General features: G+C 43.9%; 2 protein-coding genes across 2 annotated transcripts; both read left to right on the forward strand.

Moving 5' to 3' along the window:
* The first annotated feature begins 1,304 nt into the window (after window positions 1-1,304).
* CCL15 (C-C motif chemokine ligand 15) lies at window positions 1,305-6,575 on the forward strand. Its single transcript, XM_017539904.2, has 5 exons — window positions 1,305-1,480; window positions 4,977-5,036; window positions 5,239-5,289; window positions 5,764-5,875; window positions 6,289-6,575. Exons 1-5 carry the CDS (start codon window positions 1,405-1,407, stop codon window positions 6,401-6,403), a joined length of 414 nt encoding a protein of 137 aa, XP_017395393.1. The 5' UTR covers window positions 1,305-1,404; the 3' UTR covers window positions 6,404-6,575.
* A 7,127-nt stretch (window positions 6,576-13,702) lies between these two features.
* On the forward strand, window positions 13,703-16,804 carry CCL14 (C-C motif chemokine ligand 14). Its single transcript, XM_037742502.1, is given in 4 exon segments — window positions 13,703-13,903; window positions 14,673-14,720; window positions 16,074-16,188; window positions 16,563-16,804. Coding segments are annotated over 4 exon segments (339 nt in total). The 5' UTR covers window positions 13,703-13,815; the 3' UTR covers window positions 16,651-16,804.
* The last annotated feature ends 2,031 nt before the right edge of the window (window positions 16,805-18,835 follow it).

The raw sequence follows: 18,835 nt of genomic DNA on the forward strand, positions 1-18,835 counted from the left end.
GACCACACCTGAGTTTATGTGAATGAAGTGACATTTGAAAAGCCTTAAGGATGAGAGCTGGTTGCCAGGGAAGTCAACCATGAGAGGATTGGAATTTTCAGCCTCTATCCCCAAACTCCAGGGAGGGGAGAGAGGCTGAGAGGCTGGAGATTGATCTGATCACCAATGGTTATTTAATCAATCATGTTTATGTAATAAAGTCTCCATAAAAATCTAAAAGGATAGGGTTCCAAGAGTTTCCAGGTTGGTGAACTTGGAACAATGCTCAGTGGAGGTGCTGAGAGGGTGGCACACCAGGAGAGGACACAGAAGCTCCAAACTCCCTCCCCATGCCTTGCCCTATGCACTGACCTGGCTGTTCCTGAGTTGTATGCTTCATAATATAGCCTTGTAAGTAAACTTTTCTTCTGAGTTCTGAGAGCTGTTTTAGCAATGATGGAATCTTAGGAGGGGATCATGGGAAACTCTGATGTGCAGCCAAGTCAAACAGAAGTTGTGGTAGCCTGGGGACCCACTATTTGAAATTGGCATCTGAAAAGTTGCCAGTCTCACGGGAATGAGCCCTTAACCTGTGTGGTCTGTGCTAACACCGGGTAGTCTGAGACGTGAAGCACTGAGAATAGTAGTAGAGAATAAATGGGAGATTTTTTTTCAAGGAATAATAAGATTCTGGATATATTTTTGGAAGTAGGGCCAAAATTACTTATTAATGAGTTACATATGGGGTATGAGACAAACAGAGGAGTCAAAGATATCTCCAGACAATGGACAAGGAATATTCCTTCCCAGAGACTAAGTGCCGGCCTGAGAAAGAAGCCGGAGTACCCCCACAAGGGGACATTTTAGCTCCCATGTGCTCACCCTTGCTCTATACTCTCCCCATTGTATTCTAGGGTAGCTCAGCTTATACTAGACAATCGTGCTGCACAAGCACACATCATGGGCTGTCCTATGAGCTGTGTTTACCAGCAGAGATCACAGCTCTACAAGTTGAAGTGTTCCCTCTGGTGGTCCCCATGTGTACAGGCTGTTTGAGCATCTGAAGGTGATTAGCTCCCAAAGAAAAGAAAAACTCCTGTTTAGAGAATGAATGAATCTCCCAGAGGTAAGGACCCGTCATAAGGTATTTGCTCCCTCTGCCTGTACTTAATGGGACAATTAGGGGAGTCCACAGCGACAGTCCAAGTCATCTTTGTCCTCTACTTCCTGTTGCATTCTCAGCATTGTTCCCTTTTTAGAAAGAGCCTGTTAACTATCATAAATCAAAAAACAGCATTCTGACCTCTGCCCTGTAACTTCCTGATCCTCCTCTTCTTATAAATATGAGGCAGAGCTGGGGTCCCGGGAAGCCAGGAAACAGTGAGCCCAGGAGTCCTCGGCCAGCTCTGCCTGCCCACCAGAAGGATGAAAGTCTCCGTGGCTGCCCTCTCCTGCCTCGTGCTTGTTGCTGCCCTTGGATCCCAGGCCCGGGTCATAGATGGTGAGTCCAGTAACCCTTCTTCCAGGTGACCAGGTTCATGGTAACTCAGGATCTGGGACAGAGACACATTGCCCTTCTGTGGCTACTCTCCATCCCAGGCGTGGCTGTGGTACTCATTTAAAAGCAGCCACAGAGTATAGACCTGGCTCTATCTGCAGGCTTTGGACCCTGAGGTGGAAATATACACTATGGCTGGTCCACTGTGGGGCCAGTTATTCTCCTTTCCACAGCAAAAATTATTTGATACCTTCCCTTAGCTGACATAGGACTATTAAGTGCTAGATTAAAAGAAGTGTATTAAAATTACAAACTTGTAGAAAGAAGCATAGAATTGTATGACGCTAGAACTGTTACATACCATCCATAATTTTGGAGAATAAATAGAACCAGCCACACAAATGACTCAACCAAGGTCACCTAACCATCCTATATTTTTGTTCAACAAATGTACATCTAGTACTTTCTATGTACAGGGCAGGCACTGTTCTAAGTGTCTTATAGATATTAATACATCAATGCCACCTAACAACTCTGTGGGGTACATATTAGGTTAAAAAAAAAAGCAAATTTGCTGCTTTCATAAGGAAAAAAAATATCAATTTTATATAGTTTTTTATATTATTATTGTTGACATTTTACAAATGAGAAAACTGAGGCACAGAACCTTAGATAACTTGGTAGATCATACAGCTAGTAAGTGGTGGAATTAAGATATGAGCTAATTAGGAAGTAGTTATGGAAAGACAAGGCCATTTAAGATATTTTTTTACCTTACCCAAACCCTTTTACCTTACCCATATTAAAGTATACCCACATGCCTCATTACATACAATTCATTTAATGTAGCCATATTAAAAAAAAGCTAAAAACACTGGAAAGTAATTAGGGGACTAAGTTGGTAGCTGAATTGTTATTGTCAAGTCTTTATGTTTCAATATGTAAATTAAATATCTATTTTATTTATTTTTTATAGAGATGGGATTTCGCCTTGATGGTCAGGGTGGTTTTGAACTCCTGACCTCAGGTGATCCACCCACCTCAACCTCCCAAAATGCTGGGATTACAGGCATGAGCCACCATGCCTGGCCTAAATATCAATTTTAAAGCTAGCTTTTAAATTATTAAAAGTATAATTAATATAATTGTTGAAATATATTAAATGCATATTTAAGTAGTTATTAAATTATATTTAAAGTATATTTAATTATTAAATTAAATTTAATGTATTTTTTAAATTATATTAAAAGTGTATTTATATATTATATTAAAAGACACATGCACACATATGTTTATTGCAGCACTATTCACAATAGCAAAGACTTGGAACCAACTCAAATGCCCATCAATGATAGACTGGATTTTTAAAATGTGGCACATTACACCATGGAATACTGTGCAGCCATAGAAAGAATGAGTTCATGTCCTTTGCAGGGACATGGATAAAGCTGGAAACCATCATCTCAGCAAATTAACACAAGAACAGAAAACCAAACACCACATGTTCTCACTCATAAGTGGGAGTTGAACAATGAGAACACACGGACACAAGGAGGGGAACATCACACACTGGGGCCTGTTGGCAGGTGGAGGGAAAGGGGAGGGAGAGCATTAGGACAAATGCCTGGTGCATGCGGGGCTTAAAACCTAGACGATGGGTTGACAGACGCAGCAAACCACCATGGCACAAACCTGCACATTAAGTATATGTATCCCAGAACTTAAAGTAAAATAAAGTTAAATTTTTAAAGTATATTTAATACTTATTAAAGTATATTTAATATAGTTATTAAATTATATCAAAAGTAAATATTTATTTTGTTTTATTTTATTTTATTTTGGAATGGAGTCTCATTCTGTGGCCCAGGCTGGAGTACAGTGGCAAAATCTTGACTCACTGCAACTTACACCTCCCGGGTTCAAGCGATTCTTCTGTCTCGGCCTCCCTAATAGCTGGGATTACAGGTGCATGCCACCATGCCCAGCTAATTTTTGTATTTTTAGTAGAGACAGCGTTTCACCATGTTGGCGAGGCTGGTCTTGAACTCCTGACCTCAAGTGATCCACCTACCTCGGCCTCCCAAAGTGCTGGGATTATAGGCGTGAGCCACTGCACCTGGGCAAATTTTAAAGCTAGTTTTATTCTGTGATACAGTCAATTGCGGAAATAAACTAACTTTGAGGATTAAAATTAAAAAGAAAGGAAAAATGTTTAAAAATTAGTTTCATTTGCCTAATAAGCATAAGGCAGCTCCACAATCCCATTTCCAAAGCATCTGGTGCTAGATCAATTTTGGAATGCAGAATTTCTCAGGTTTTAAAAAGTTAATATGATATGATGCAGCAATTCTATTTCTGGGCATATACCCAAAAGAATTCAAAGCAGGTACATGAAGAGATTTTTGTACATCCATGTTCACAGCAGCATTATCGATGACAATAGCCAAAAAATGGATGCAAACTTAGTGCCCATCAAAAGATTAGTAGATAAAAAGTATGGTTCATATATACAATGGAATGTATTCGGCCTCAAAAAGTAAGGAGATTCCCTTGAAGGTTGAAGTAAGAAAAAATAAAACTTTTAAAAAATTTAAGTAAGAAGATTCTGACACATGCTACAACAGGGATAAACATCAAGGACATTATGCTAAGTGAAATAAACCAGTCACAAAAGGACAAATAGTGTATGATTCCACTCACATGAGGTACTTAGAGTAGTCAAATTCACAGAGACAGGATACAGACAGTGGTTGTCAGGGACTGAAGGGAGGAAGAGTGGGGAGTTATTGTTTAATGAATACAGAGTTTCCGATTCACAAATGAACAAGTTCTCTGAATGAATGGTCATGAAAATTGCATAGTTATTTGAATGTATTTGATGCTATTGAACTGTATACTTAAAATAGTTCCAATGACAAAGTTTATGTTACATATATTTTGCCACAATTTTCAAATGATTTAGTAAAAACCTGAAACATATATTGATGGTACTTATCCCTGATGAGGTCTGGAAACAATATTTTAATCAAACACAGCAATCTCCTGTAGCAAACACATGAATATTTCTACTAACTGCGAAGAATAAAGACCATAATAGCCTCACTTCACTTCAGGGGATACTGTGCCACCATATGCACTGACGAAAATCTGTTTACAGAGCCCTGTGGATTCCAGAAATGTGTAGAAAGACTTGTAGACTGCGCCACATCATGTAGGCATTCCTTTAACTGAACCATGTTAGATTTTGCAGGTTGCTTTTAGTATTTCAGAGTCAACCCAACGTTTTCATGTCCACGTTTTCAAAAGGTCCCTGAAAAAACTCAAGGCCCTAAGGGAATAAATGGGCTGGGAGGCAAGCCTAGAACCCATACAGGTGGTAGTGGGTCCAGTGTCAGAGCCTCTCTGCCTCACGAATGGGATGAGCAATGGGGTGGGTGGAGATGCTGAAGCACTGCTGTCGCCCAGTGATTTCCTTCCTTGTCCTATTTGTTTCTTCCGTATGCAGAGACAGAGTCCGTGATGTCAGAGCTTCTATTGGAACATCCATTAGTTCAGAATGGTAAGTGACCAGATATGGCATACATTAGTTCAGAACAGTCTGTGATCAGATGTGGCATACATTCAAACAGTAAGTGATCAGATCTGGTCCAGCATCAGAGCCTCTCTGCCTCAGGAGGGGGATGAGCAATGGGGTGGGTGGAGATGATACAACACTACTGCCGCCCAGTGATTTCCTTCCCTGCCCTGTCTGTTTCTTCCAGATGCAGGGACAGAGTTCGTGACATCAGAGGTTTCATTGGAACAACCAGCAGGTCAGAGCAAATATGGCATACATTCAAAAGCAGCAGGCAGGTGGAGGTCTCAACTATGAGATCCATTGTCCCTGTTTACAGAATGGAAGGAGAATGAGAGGGTCTTGAGGGTGGTGAACATCTCCAAGGAAGATCAGGAATGGGCCACAGAGACCTCCTTCATAGATGCCTTCTCGATTCCCCTCTGGCTGTCCCAAGAGTCTGCTCCTTTGGGGCAGAAGGTGCTTTCTGATGCCTGCAGGTGTCTGCAGATGCCTTCCCCTTCTGAGGGAAATGTTCCTGGTCCTGCTGTGGCCCACCCTGGGTGCTCTCAAACACATAGGTCAACCCTGGGCAGGGTCTGAAGCAGGGAGATGCCAGGAAGTGCTGGCTGAGGAAGAGGAAACATGTCTTACAAGGCATGTGCCTTTTCACCCTCCACAGTGCTCTCAAGGAGAAAGACTGGCCCTCAGACAACACTTTTTCTTTCAACAGGTTTAACCCTTCCTGCTGACTGCTGCTACTCCTTCTCTCAACAAACCATCCGGTGTTCTCTCATGAATTATTATTTTGAAACGGGCAACAAGTGCCCCAAGCCAGGTGTCATGTAAGTGCCAAGCTCACTAACCATGTGCTGGGGAAGAAGAAGCCCCCAGCGTCTTACAGGGAAGACCCGATGGATGGGCATCCATCGGGTCCCACCCTCTGGAGCCAGGTGCGGGGCAGCTGTGTCCTTATGAGGATCCTGCAGGGTATCAGGGATGAGACACTCCCAGTGGAGAGGAGGTAGGGAAGGAAGAATAAAGCAGGCACAAGTTTGTCCAAGGACACTTCCATGAGTCATTAAGGAGCCCCATAGGCTGAGAGGGTCTCAAGAGGACACTGAGCCGCCATCAGCAGAGAAAGGAAAAAAATAAGCTGTGTTGAGTGGGAGATCTGAGAGGCAGGGAGGATGGGGCTCCCTGTCTCAACCTGCTAAACACACCTCACTTTGCAACCTTTCTCTCGGTTGTTCCCCAGCTTCCTCAGCAAGAGGGGGCAACAGATCTGTACCAAACTCAGTGATCCAGGAGTTCAGGATTGCATGAGAAGGCTGACGCCCTACCCAGTATCCCAAATCCGGGAACCAAAATAAACAGACAAGAGTCCAGCCATCTACTTCCAACACCTCTTCTGTGTCTCTTGGCCTGAATTTTAAAAAAAAAGTATTGTTGTGTCTGGTAATGCAAGCAATGCATCTAATAAAGAGTGTTCAATTTTTAACTTTGCTTGAGTTTTAAGAGGAAATAAACTGATGTAAAACTGAAGGAACTGCGGAGCCCCAATATGATTAAATACAAATTCACCTTATATCTCATCTTCTCTCTACTGAAACAGCTCATCTTCAAAGCCTTGGCTACAATTTCAAGAAAGTTTTTTTAACTCCATCATTTGCCCAATTCACACCATTTTCTAGTTTACTTTACATTTGATCCATTATAATCCCATAACAATTTTTATTTTGCCCACAATTTCCTTTTGATATTTTTCTATTCACCAAAAGGAAAATACTATTTGTTTCCTTATCAGCCCATATTTGCACTTGCATATGCACACCATTTGTTTCATGATAACTACTTCATTCTTTGAGACAGCCTTCAAGGACCTTCTAACTTCCTATTCCAATTTGCAGAAATGCTTTCTGGACCTGCCAAAATAATAATGATAATAACAAGTGACACTGGGATTTCTTCTCATCACACGTTTGAGTTCATTCCGCCATGACAGGCAGCCCACAGCTTCCTCTCTTTGGTTTATTTTTTATTTTGCTAGAAGATCCTTGAACTGCCTTGTGCTTTAAAAGATGACAAAGGCAAACACTCTCCTTTGCTCCATAGGTGCCAGGGCAGGCACAACTCAGGCTTGGCCAATCTATACTCCCTTCCAGAGATCTGAGCCTGAAACAAGTGTTGCAGAGGAGCAGAAAAAGAAAGGACTCCAACCAGGTGACAGTGGTGGTGGCAACAGCTTCCAGGTTTTGGAGGCAGCAATGCCAGCACATGTGCCCCGTGACCAGTGCTAGAGGTCAGCACCACTAGCTGCAGTGCCCAGCAGCAGTGGCAGCATTCACACCAGTTGATTCTTGTAGCATGATTTTTGGATGTGGTTTTTGAGCTGGTCTCTCTAGGTTTCTACCTCTGCCTACCAGGTTCAAGCAATTCTTCTGCCTCAGCCTCCCTAGTAGCTGGGATTACAGGAACCCACTACCACGCCTGGCTAATTTCTGTATTTTCAGTTAGAGACAGGGTTTTATCATGTTGGCCAGGCTGGTCTCGAACTCCTGACCTCAGATCATCCACTCACCTTGGCAGCCTTTTTGAGATGGAGTCTTCCTCTGTCACCCAGGCTAAAGTGCAGTGGTGTGATCTCAGTGCACTACAACATCTGCCGCCTGGGTTCAAGTGATTCTCCTGCTGCAGCCGCCCGAGTAGCTGGAATTATAGGTACCCACCACGACGCCCAGAAAATTTTTGTTTTTTTTAGTAGAGACAGGGTTTCACCATGTTGGCCAGGCTGGTCTTGAACTCCTGACCTCAAATGATCTGCTTGCCTCAGCCTCCCAAAGTGCTGGGATTATAAGCGTAAACTACCCACCAGACCTGGCCCAAGATTTTCCATTCTAACCAAGCATCTAGCCACTCACAGAAGGTCAAAAACATGTTATGTGCAGGTTAATTGCATAATAAATACTCTGTTCTCACAGTTCCTCAGAAACAGCATGTTCTTTTTTGCTTCCTTGCTTTGTGTGGTGCCCTCTGCCAGGCATGCCCTCCTCTCAACTTTGCCCAGCAAAACTCAACCCAACCTCAAGAGCTCAGATTAGATGCTCTCATAAAACCTTTCCCCTTCATCCCAGCCAGAAAGGCCCATCTCCCTTTCTCTGGAATCTTGAAACATATATTTATTGTCACTCAAAAAGATTATTATTGAGTGGCTACTTTAGATTATGCATTGTGCCAGGCATTAGGAAAACTATGAAAACCAAACAAAGTAGAATATTGCCCTTCAAGAATATATCAGTCCAGGGCCGGGTGGGGTGGCTCACGTCTGTAATCCCAGTACTTTGGGAGGCCGAGGTGAACAGATCACCTGAGGTTAGGAGTTCAAGATCAGCCTACCAACGTGGCGAAACCTTGTCTCTACTGAAAACACAAAAATTAGCCAGGCATGGAAATGGGCACTCTGAATCCCAGCTACTCAGGAGACTGAGGCAGGAGAATCGCTTGAACCCAGAAGGCAGAGGTTGAAGTGAGCCGAGATCATGCCACTACACTCCAGCCTGGGTGACAGAGCAAGACTCTGTCTCNAAAAAAAAAAAAAAAAAAAAAAAAAAAGAATATATCAGTTCATAGAGAAGACTGAAAATAAGAATAAGAATGATGCTTGGGTGCAAAAAATCATATCTAATTCATTGCTAAGTCTCCAGATTTTTATGCAACATTGGAGCAAAAACAGGAAGATATTTATCCTAGAGGCAACCAACCTGGGACTCAAGTCTCCCCAGGCCCTAGTTGGACTGGCCAATGGCTGAAGAGACCACATGATATTGAAGCATCGCATTTAGAAAGCTGTGTGATAGATAAGGCTTCTGAAACTTCAGCATGCATAAGACTCACCAGGAAGGCTTGTGGAAACACAGATTGTGGGCTCCCACTCCCAGAAATCTGGTTCAGTAGGACATGGGTAGTGCCGAAGAATCAGCATTTCTAATGAGTTTCCAGGTAATGCTGATGCTGCAAAGTGCAGTGGAAATTTGAAGAGGAATTCACTCCTGACTTCGTAACTTCACCATTGTTTGCAGTATTCTAAACAGCACATATTTCTTTAGTAATCAAAAAATTAAAAAGTTGAAAAATGCATATTCATTGTCTTTTCAACTAAATGGGCCAACTTTTCAATTGTGTTGATATTAGATTTATTTTGTGATGAAACTCATCAAACCGGTTTAATTATAAAATAAACATAAAATTGGAAAAGTTTTAAACATGGTTAAAGAGTCTGACCATCAATTTGGAATTTTTAAAAGTACAAATCTTGAGCTGGGTGCAGTGGCTCATGCCTGTAATCCCAGCATTTTGGAAGGCCAAAGTGGGCGGATCCCTTGAGATCAAGAGTTTGAGACCAGCCTGGCAAACATGATGAAAACCTCCTCTCTGCTAAAAATACAAAAATAAGCCAGGTGTGGTGGTGTGCACTTGTAGTCCAAGTTACTTGGGAGGCTGAGGTGGGAGGATCGCTTGAGCTCAGGAGGTCAAGGCTGCAGTGAGCTGAGATCACACCATTGTACTCCAGCCTGGGTGACAGAGTGAGACCCTGTCTCAAAAAAAAAAAAAGAAAAAAAAATTGAAAATTAAACAAAATAGCTAGAAAAAAGGTGCTTAAAAGTCATTTTAAAAATCTAAAAAAATTAAATCTAAAAAAAATCTCGGTATGGTGCCTCACACCTGTAATCTCAGCACTTTGGGAAGCCAGGAGTTCAAGACCAGCCTGGCCAACATGGTGAAACCCCATCTCTACTAAAATACAAATATTAGCTGGGCCTGGTAGCAGGTGCCTGTAATCCCAGCTACTTGGGAGGCTGAGGCAGGAGAATTGGTTGAACCCAAAAGGCAGATGTTGCAGTGAGCCAAGATCATACCACTGCACTCCAGTCTGGGCAACAGAGAGAAACTCCAACTCAAAAAAAAAAAAAAAATCTAAATAGAGCTTCATGGAGATCATAAAACATCCATATTTTTAATCTTTTAATTTTAGAACCAGAGACAAAATTTAAAAGTAATATAACTCATCTCCTCAACTGAGGGCTCAACCAGGGCCAGGGCAGAGGAGATGATGCACATGGTTGAGGCCAGTGGGGCCAGAGTCCAGAATACTGTGAGACTGGTTACATACAGTGAACCCAGCAAGTAAGTACATACATGAGGTTAATGGGAGCACAAGTCCCTATTGTTAGAGAAGGGAGGGAAACATATAGAAGGGGGAAAGACTGAAATAACTCTGTGGTGTTAACTTGGAATTGGACATAGTGGTGTAAACTTTTGTTTTTTCACATAGCTAGAAAGAGGATATAGAAATTGCTAATAATAGGCTGGGCATGGTGGCTTACGTCTGTAATCCCAACACTCTGGGAGGCGGAGGCGAGTAAATCATCTGAGGTCTGGACTTCGAGACCAGATTGGTCAACATGCAAAAACCCATTTCTAAAAATATAAAAATTAGCCGGGCGTGGTGACCTGTACCTGCAACTGCACTTCTGGGGTTCAAGTAATTCTCCTGCCTCAACCTCCCAAGTAGACTGACCTGGCTACTTGGGAGGCTGAGGCAGGAGAATCACTTGAACCCGAGAGGCAGAGGTTTCAGTGAGTCGAGACTGCACCACTTCATTCCTGGGCAACAGAGTGAGACTCCATCTGAAAGAAAGAAAGAAAGAAGAGAGAGAGAGAGAGAGAGAAAAGAAAAGAAAGAAATTGCTAATAATATATGAAATAGATATACTTGAAATAGACATAAATTTAAATACATACTTATACACATATGCTTACATATATTTCCTAGTTCTATCCACTGAAAGCTCAGACCTAAAAGTGATGCCATTTCCATAGCAATGAACACACCCAGCACGCAGATTTTGGTTTTTCAAAATCATTTTTTAGTAAAAGAAACAGACACATGGAAGAAATGGCTAATTCCAGAGCTGGGCCAAGGAAAGTACAAGATGAGCCTGGAACATCTATTTGTGCCAAAAAGTAAAAAAAAAAAAAAAGACTAATGGAAATAGGTGAACTGAATATAGGATCAGGTGAAATTTAAAACATCAAAGTTTGAACATCGAAAAGGATAAAAAAAAAAAAAAAAATTAATCCAAAAAAAAAAAAAAAAAAAAAAAAATAGATTAAAGAATAAACCCTAAAACTTTCTAGAGAGGGAAAACACCAGATCACCACAAATGAAAGTTTCAGAAGAAACCTATTCTTATATTCCATTGTAGAATTCTACATTGAACAAAAATATCAATCAAGTATGAGAGCTGAATAATGACTTCTTCAGACAAGCATGAACTCAGAAAGTCTATGTCCTACAAATCCTTCCTGCATTATTCAATTTTTTAAACCAATATATCTATATTGCTTTGAAAAAACATTTTAAATATTTTTTAAATAGGTCTTCATACTCAACAGGGGGCAATGGGGGGACATTTAATGTCTCTAATCATATTGCTACCAAATCTCATTCATCCAGTTGTAATTATAATTCTCCTTTAATTTTTTTAGTCTCTCTTTGAGTTCTGAGTCTTCTGGGATCAGGGTCATCTTCATTCCCTCCCTCCAAGCCTAGCCTAGGACTTGGCATGTGATACTGTGTCAAAGGAGTGATGCGGTCACCAAACCTATTCCTTTTTCTTCCTGGGTATACAGATGAGGTGTATTTGGCATTATGTTGGAGCCAGGTTACTTGCTGCTGGCCATGGAATGTGGGTGAAAGTAATTTGTACCATTTTCAGAATTGGTCCATAAAAATTTCCCAATCCTCCTCTGCCTCTCCCTTTTGGTATCAAGTTTGGAAGCCTCGTACCGAAAATGGTGGCATCCAAGACAGAAAAGGCCCTCGTTCCCAAATGAGTGCATGGAGGATCCCAATACACACACCATCATCCCACTACTGACCCACACTGGACTGTGACATGAGCAAGAAATAAATTTTTATTGAATTAATCTGCTGGATTGTTTATGATAGCAGTTAGCATATTCAGACTAATGTAGGTAGGAAGTCAATACTTGCTGGAAATGTACAGGAATTTCCTGTATGCCTCCTAGGAACAACTTGGCAGGTTGACTAGTCTCCACAAAAACAAAGAGGTAAGCATTATTTCTTTCCAACTCACTCTTCCCATAAACACCTTGTTTCCTGAGATTGTTCCTAATAACAGTTATCATTTAACTCAAAGCATTTACATAATGTTCTTATTGATGATAAGAAATACAGAAAATGTCTAATCAATTGCTGTCTCCACACCTAACCATGAGATTTCAGCCATTTCCTGTTAGATGCACATATGTAGACCTGGCTCAATTTTTTTTCATCCTTCTTCTAAAATGTATATTCACAAATCACCTGGCATATATTAGGTTCTGTGTGAACAGGCGAAGATAAATAATAGATGTTCTCTTCCCTGATGATTCAGATGAGGAGAGGAAATTAAATAGCCATCTAATCACATCAGCAAGCAGAATGGGGGGAGTGCTCCCACAAACAGAACCCCCATGCTCTCAGGCCCTAGGCTGGAAGTCTGCACAGGTGAGATCTGTCCTGTCACTGGCCCTTTCTGATTCCCAGCTTCCATTCAGTAAATGGCCAGTTTAGATGAATCAAATAGCAAATATGTAGCATGCAAGCTGCATGGCATAGAAACTCATGTCGGTCATAGCGTATCTCACCCAATGTGCCTAGGCATGGCCTCAGAATCATTTCTAACAAAGAGCTCCAGTCCACCACTAATCTACGAAACCTGCTAGCCATCCCTGAATTAGACATTTTCTAAGGTTCTCACCAGGCTTCTCTGTAGCACAAGTCAGAGAAACCAGGAGAAGATCCCAGAGAGATCTGCTATCTGAGCTCAGAAAGAGCTAAGACTAAAGGCTTCATAGAGAACTCAAGCCAGCCCAGGACATTTTTACAGAGCTCCATGGGAGTCCCAAGTTTCTTTATAGTATAGTGGGTAAGAACACAGACCTGGAAGCCAGACCACCTGAGTTTGAACCCCAGTTCCATTTACCAACTGTCAAAAGCGTAGGCTTTGTTTCTGAGCCTGTTTCCTCAACTGCTCTTCTAAAGATTAAATAGGCTAGTGTTCATAAAGCCTCTGGGACAGTGGCTTGTGTGTATAGCAACCATTATATAAATGAATTATCTAGTGCGCATCACAGCACTTCTTCACCCCATGGTGTGGTGACCAGGGTGGAGATGAGACTGAGAACTGTAGGTTCTGCTTACCAGTTTAAGTTAGGATTTCCCAGCCTTGACCAATGAGACCTGATTTGGGGGACTCCAGGCCTCATTCCACTACCCCAAGTGCCCTCTAGTCTCCAGATGAACAGATCCTGAATCTCCAGGACCCACATGGCCTGTTCTAAGGCCTGAGATGGAATTGGATACAAGACACATCCAGCCTTGAGATCTTTTGCTAAATCTGACACAGTGCCCCAGCCCTGTGCTCATGTTCACGCCTACAGAAAGGCTTATATCAAAAGAGCTGAACTTCCCACTGGGGATGGGAGACCATTTCCTCCCTTAAACCTTGGCTCTCCCTACTTTGTTCATGCCATTGTCAACAAATGTGCAGGATATGAAATTGCTGAGGCATCGCTGCTTTTCTACTTCCTTTCCAAATCTGTTTCCTCATGTTAAAAAATACTTGGCCTCAAAGATCATTTCTCAACAATTCCTCACCGCAGGAGCCTCAGAAGCCCTCAACAGGCCAGTTCTCCTCCTGCAACAGCTCCCCACAGCATGAAGGTCTCCGTGGCTGGAATTACCTTCTTCCTCCTCATCACCATCGCCCTAGGTGATGGTGAATTCAAGACGGACTTCTCCTTAGGTGAGTGCAATGCCCTGTCTTCCTTCCAATCTAGTCACTGCAGGGAAATAAGCAGGAGTAAGGTTGGGGCTCGTGGGGAGACCAGCAGCGGGGACTCGAAAAGGAAGGCTGGCATCTTCTTGAAATTGTATGTACAGCAATCCTTGTATCTACTGAGCACCACAGCACTTCTTCACCCCATGGTGTGGTGAGCAGAATGGAGATGAGACTGAGGACCATAAGTTGTGCTTAAGAGTTTAAGTTAGGATTTCCCAGCCTTGACCAGTGAGACCTGACTTGGGGGACTCTGGGCCTCATTCCACTACCACAAATGCCCTCTAGTCTCCAGATAAACAGATCCTGATTCACCAGGCCTCACTCAAGTGGCCTTGATCTCTTATCACTGTCCCCCAGGACCAGTCCCCCTTTCCCTGAAGGCCATGGAGTGAGGCCAGCCTGCCTCTCTACTCCCTCAACTTCTCTCTCTTTGCCACCAAGCAAAAGAGTGGCCACCCCATTTGGGGGATATTTCCTCAGGGAGATTAGGAGCAGTGTCTTGAGCCTCTCAAGGGCATTTTTCTATTGGCCTCCTCAGGTTTAGGCCCAGCCTGCTTCCAGCGTCACCTGTGCCCAGGGAGTGCAGCATTGCTTGGGTATGGGCTGGGGGTAACTACACAGTGTGGGGTCCCTCCTAGGACCCCATTTCTCAGCTGATATCTTAGAATAAGCTGCCTTTAAAGACAACTCAAACTATTTATCACTCTTCCATTTTACCTAGTCTCCTTTTCAGAAACTAGGGGGAAACAGAAGGTTGTTAAAATATAGTGGTCTAAAGTTAGCAGGTATGTGCACAGTTTGACTTGCCTCCGCAATGCCATTTGGCAGCTCAGGGGAACAAGGTGGGAGAGTATAGGAGCTCTCGTTGGGTCTCAGGAACCAGGGTTCCCCTTATGCCGTTCTTTGGATAGTGAGGATGCTGCCTGGAATGGAGCTGGAAAACAGGACCAGACTTTTCCCTTTCCACCCAGGCATCGGGCCACCCTCCGTGACCTCAAAGCCATTGTGATGCACACCCACATTTCCATCCAGTATGGCCACATAACAGGCACACACCTGATTTCTCCACTCCATAACCACATGCGCCTGTTTATACAGGGCTCTTGGTCTGCAATGTCCTTCCTGCTACCTCTATAATTCAAGCTTGGGGTGACTGCTGTCACCTCCTTGCTTCTCCTTTAAGAGCCATGAAACTTCTCAGTCAGAAAATAGATGTAAAAAAAAATCACCTAATCCACTGATTTTTAAAACTTTTTAGATCACAAATCTTTCTTCAAGCAACATCTTCCACAGAGGCCCAACAGTAAAACAGAAAAAAAAAAAAAAAAAAAAAAAAAAAAAAAAAAAAAAAAAAAAAAAAAAAAAAAAAAAAAAAAAAAAAAAAAAAACATTGAGTAGGGTACAAGACATCACTCTCCAGTGCGGCAGAGCCTCCAAAATAGTCCTCAAGGCCCCCAGAGCTCGACAGAGCTCAATGTGAAAACCACTGATCCAGTCCAAGGGTCTCATTTATAGAGGAGGGAACAGGGGAAAGTTAGTTAAATGGCCACAGTACAAAGGAAGCACAGGCAAGGTTGGGTTAGGATTTGGGTGTCCTGACTCTGTGGCCATTGTCCTCAGGGCTGGGTGTGGGCATCGGGCACACTGTCAGTTCAATGGGGACATGGGCAGGGTGGAGCACTAGGAGAGACTGCGTTTGCATTCCCAAATGGCATGTCTCCAAATCCCTATTAGGATTTCTTCCAAATACTCCTCCCATTTGGAGCACCTTTCCGAATAAGGCACGAAGGCTGCATGATGTTGGCCAAGTCCCTAGCCTTCTCTGCTAGTAGGCCCCCAGAGATGGTGTGAGAACATCTGAGTGTGCTGCTCTTCAACCCTGGAGTTGAAAGACATCTGCCAGTTTTTCCAGGAGGAAGGGTGATTGCTGATGAGGGAGGAGGAGAAGAAGAGCTCGGGACTGCTATGGAGGAGAGGAGAAAATGAAGAAAGCCTACTCTCACTCCAAGTTCTGCGGGGCTGCCTCCTCCTTTCTTCCCTCCTCCATGCCCTCGGCTTGCAGAAGGAGCCAGTGGTATGGCGTTTTAGCAGCCAGTGATTTACCCTCCTCAGCATCCCGATGCTGTCTCCTCAGGGGGACCTTACCAACCCTCAGAGTGCTGTTTCACCTACACTACTCACAGGATCCCCCGTCCGCGGATTGTGGCTTATTATGGGACCAACAGCCAGTGCTCCAAGCCTGGAATTGTGTAGGTTCATACACACACATCACACTGTGGGGAGAGGGAGCCAGCAGGGCCTCCTGGGGGGAGGCAGGGAGTGACCCAGAAACGGGGAGCCTGCAGCAGCCATGGGGAAGCTGACTCCACAGGTGGGGAAGCTACAGGAAGGGAGAAGAAGGCAACAGGGCACTTTCTTGGGGGGACACAGAGACTAGATGGGTTTAGGGGTCCAAGGGCCAGAAGAGCATGTCTCAGAGAGGAGACTGGCTCTGAGCTGCTTCTGTCAAAGAAAGGAGAAGCAGACTAGGTCAGGTGGGGAATTTAGGAGGGAGGGAGGAAGGGCTCTCTCTTCTGGCCACCGGGCCCCTCGCTTTGTGATCCTTCTCCCTCTTGCTCCACAGCTTCATCACCAAAAGGGGCAAATCCATCTGCACCAACCCCAATGACGAGTGGGTCCAGGACTATATCAAGGGCATGGAGGAGAACTGAGTGACCCAGAGTGGGTGGTGAAGGCACAGCTCAGAGAAGGCACAGCTAAAGAGAAGATGCCAAGGCCCCCCCTCCTCCACCCATCCCTAACTCTCAGTCCCAGCAACCCTCTGGGAGCTTCCCTGCCTTGAATTAAAGACCACTCATGTCCTTCCCTGGCCTCATTCCTTTCTACTGGATTTACTCATTGGCCATGCACTGAGGACACCAGGGAGTCCAGCCTGGGTGTGGCACCCTCAGCTTTAAGCCTCTCTCTGCAGAAGTTTCACTAGAGCCTGACACCAAAAAAAAAAAAAAAAAAAAAAAAAAAAAAAATAGGTCAGGCCTGCAATGGGGGTAGTGAGAAGGAGAAAGTGGGAAAGAAAAGCAGTGTGAAGACCATCTCGTCCTCAACAATAGCAGATCCTGTTTCCTTAGTGCTCTCTACACTCCAAGCACTCTGCCAGGCAGTCTGTGTGCATTATCTTACTTAAGCTTCATGACAAGTTTTCTAAAAGCTAAAAATCATTTGATTGTATAGGTAAAACTTCATAAAGGCCTCTCTACAGCAGTCAAACTCCATAGTCCTTTTTCTGTGCTGTTTCCAAGGCCTTTCTTCGCTGCTGTCCGAGATAGGAATGATTTATGAAGACGTTTTACCCAATCCCTCCCTTTTACTTACAAACATCAGGTTATATTATATTACATTGCTTTACTAATTTATTTTATCCACTACAAGGCTTAGCAGAAAGCCTGGCCCATACCAGGTGTTCAGGAAATGGCTGGCTGGCTGGATAGATGAATGGATGAATAGATGGATGAAGGAAGGAAGGAATGGGTGATGGAAGGATGAAGGGTGGAAGGAATGAATGGAGGGATGGAAAGAGGGATGGACAGATGGAAGGATGGATGGATGGATGGATGGATGGATGGATGGATGGATGGATGGATTAACGGATGGAATAAGGCAGGAATCAAGAGGAAGGCATGTTCAAATAATAAGCTCTCAAACCTATCTTCAGGGCTCAAAGAGGAGCTCTGTGTACTTGGAATAAAGGCTTCTCCAGAGTAGGGATTATGACCACCCTTTCCTGGCCTCCAGCCTTCCACAGACAAGGGCTTGTGGGCCACAGTAAGGCCCATGTGGGGCCTGCATCCAAAGTTACAACCAGGCTTCTCAGACCTTGTCACCTCCATAAACAGAGATCAAGAGGATGCCCCACATATGTACCCCCCCTACCCTCACAAAAAGCTGCAGCTTCACCACCAGGTGAAGCCTTCAACTCACTAGGACTAACTGCATTATATGGTTTACCTACCTATAAGCAGTCATGCCAAGCAGAAAGCATTTGCAGAGTTCCTTTTCTGCCCCTGCCTCCCACTGTCCTCACTTCCGGAAGCACATCACCTGTGCCTCTAAAGCTCGCCATCCATCAACAGCAAAATCCCCTATATCTTCAAACTCTTCTCTAAATGCTACCTGCAAGGTGGAAAAGGGTCCTGAGGCTCCCTGAAGACAGATGGGGCTGTGGAGCAGGTACAGCCAGAGCCCAGGCCAGAGGCGCCAAAGCTGGAGTCCTGGAGCACACACGCAGGTTGTCAGGTGCACAGAGTTGGAGCGTCCCCTGCTGGTCATGGTTGGCCATGGGGACAGGGTTGGATAAACCTGTACTCTGGCCACCCAGCAGGGATCAATCAGCAGGCTGGCTACACCTAAAAATTCGTCCAAAGTCCAAGGTCCAAAGAGATAAATAAAAACATTAACAAATCAGTCAAACGGTCCAGCAACAAATGGGGATCCAAGGATCAGGCACATTGGTTTTTTTGGAGCATTATTAGCATAAGCTGTGACATGAAGGAGTGTGAGTTCAATCATGTGGCCTTGGACTGGGGAAGGGGCATATCCTTCTCAGAGGCAACTAAGCCCTACCCTTGCCTCAGTCTGGGCTCTGTAATCCTGCTTTGTGCTCATTCTCCCCAAGACTGACCAACTAGGGGAAGCTGGGGTGGTTCAACCCTGCCTGCCCCTTCCCCAACATGGACATGGTGGCAGGTACCATGGTGAAATCAAACAGATCTGGTTTTTCATCCTGCCTATCCACCCAGGTGACCCTGGACAATTTATTTAGCCTCTAAGCCTCAGTAGTCCCAGGGAAGTAATAATCGCTACTTCATTATTTTAAGCATGATGTAAGATAGGGCATTT

The sequence above is a fragment of the Cebus imitator genome, unplaced genomic scaffold, assembly GCF_001604975.1.
Source record: "Cebus imitator isolate Cc_AM_T3 unplaced genomic scaffold, Cebus_imitator-1.0 Scaffold121, whole genome shotgun sequence".
Taxonomy (NCBI): Eukaryota; Metazoa; Chordata; class Mammalia; order Primates; family Cebidae; genus Cebus; species Cebus imitator.

Bases quoted from the DNA above. Each gene is read 5' to 3' on its own strand.
- CCL15 (XM_017539904.2), top strand. From the start codon at position 1,405: ATGAAAGTCTCCGTGGCTGCCCTCTCCTGCCTCGTGCTTGTTGCTGCC. The intron at 1,481-4,976 runs GTGAGTCCAGTA...TGTTTCTTCCGT, and splicing joins CCAGGCCCGGGTCATAGATG to ATGCAGAGACAGAGTCCGTG. The intron at 5,037-5,238 runs GTAAGTGACCAG...TGTTTCTTCCAG, and splicing joins ACATCCATTAGTTCAGAATG to ATGCAGGGACAGAGTTCGTG.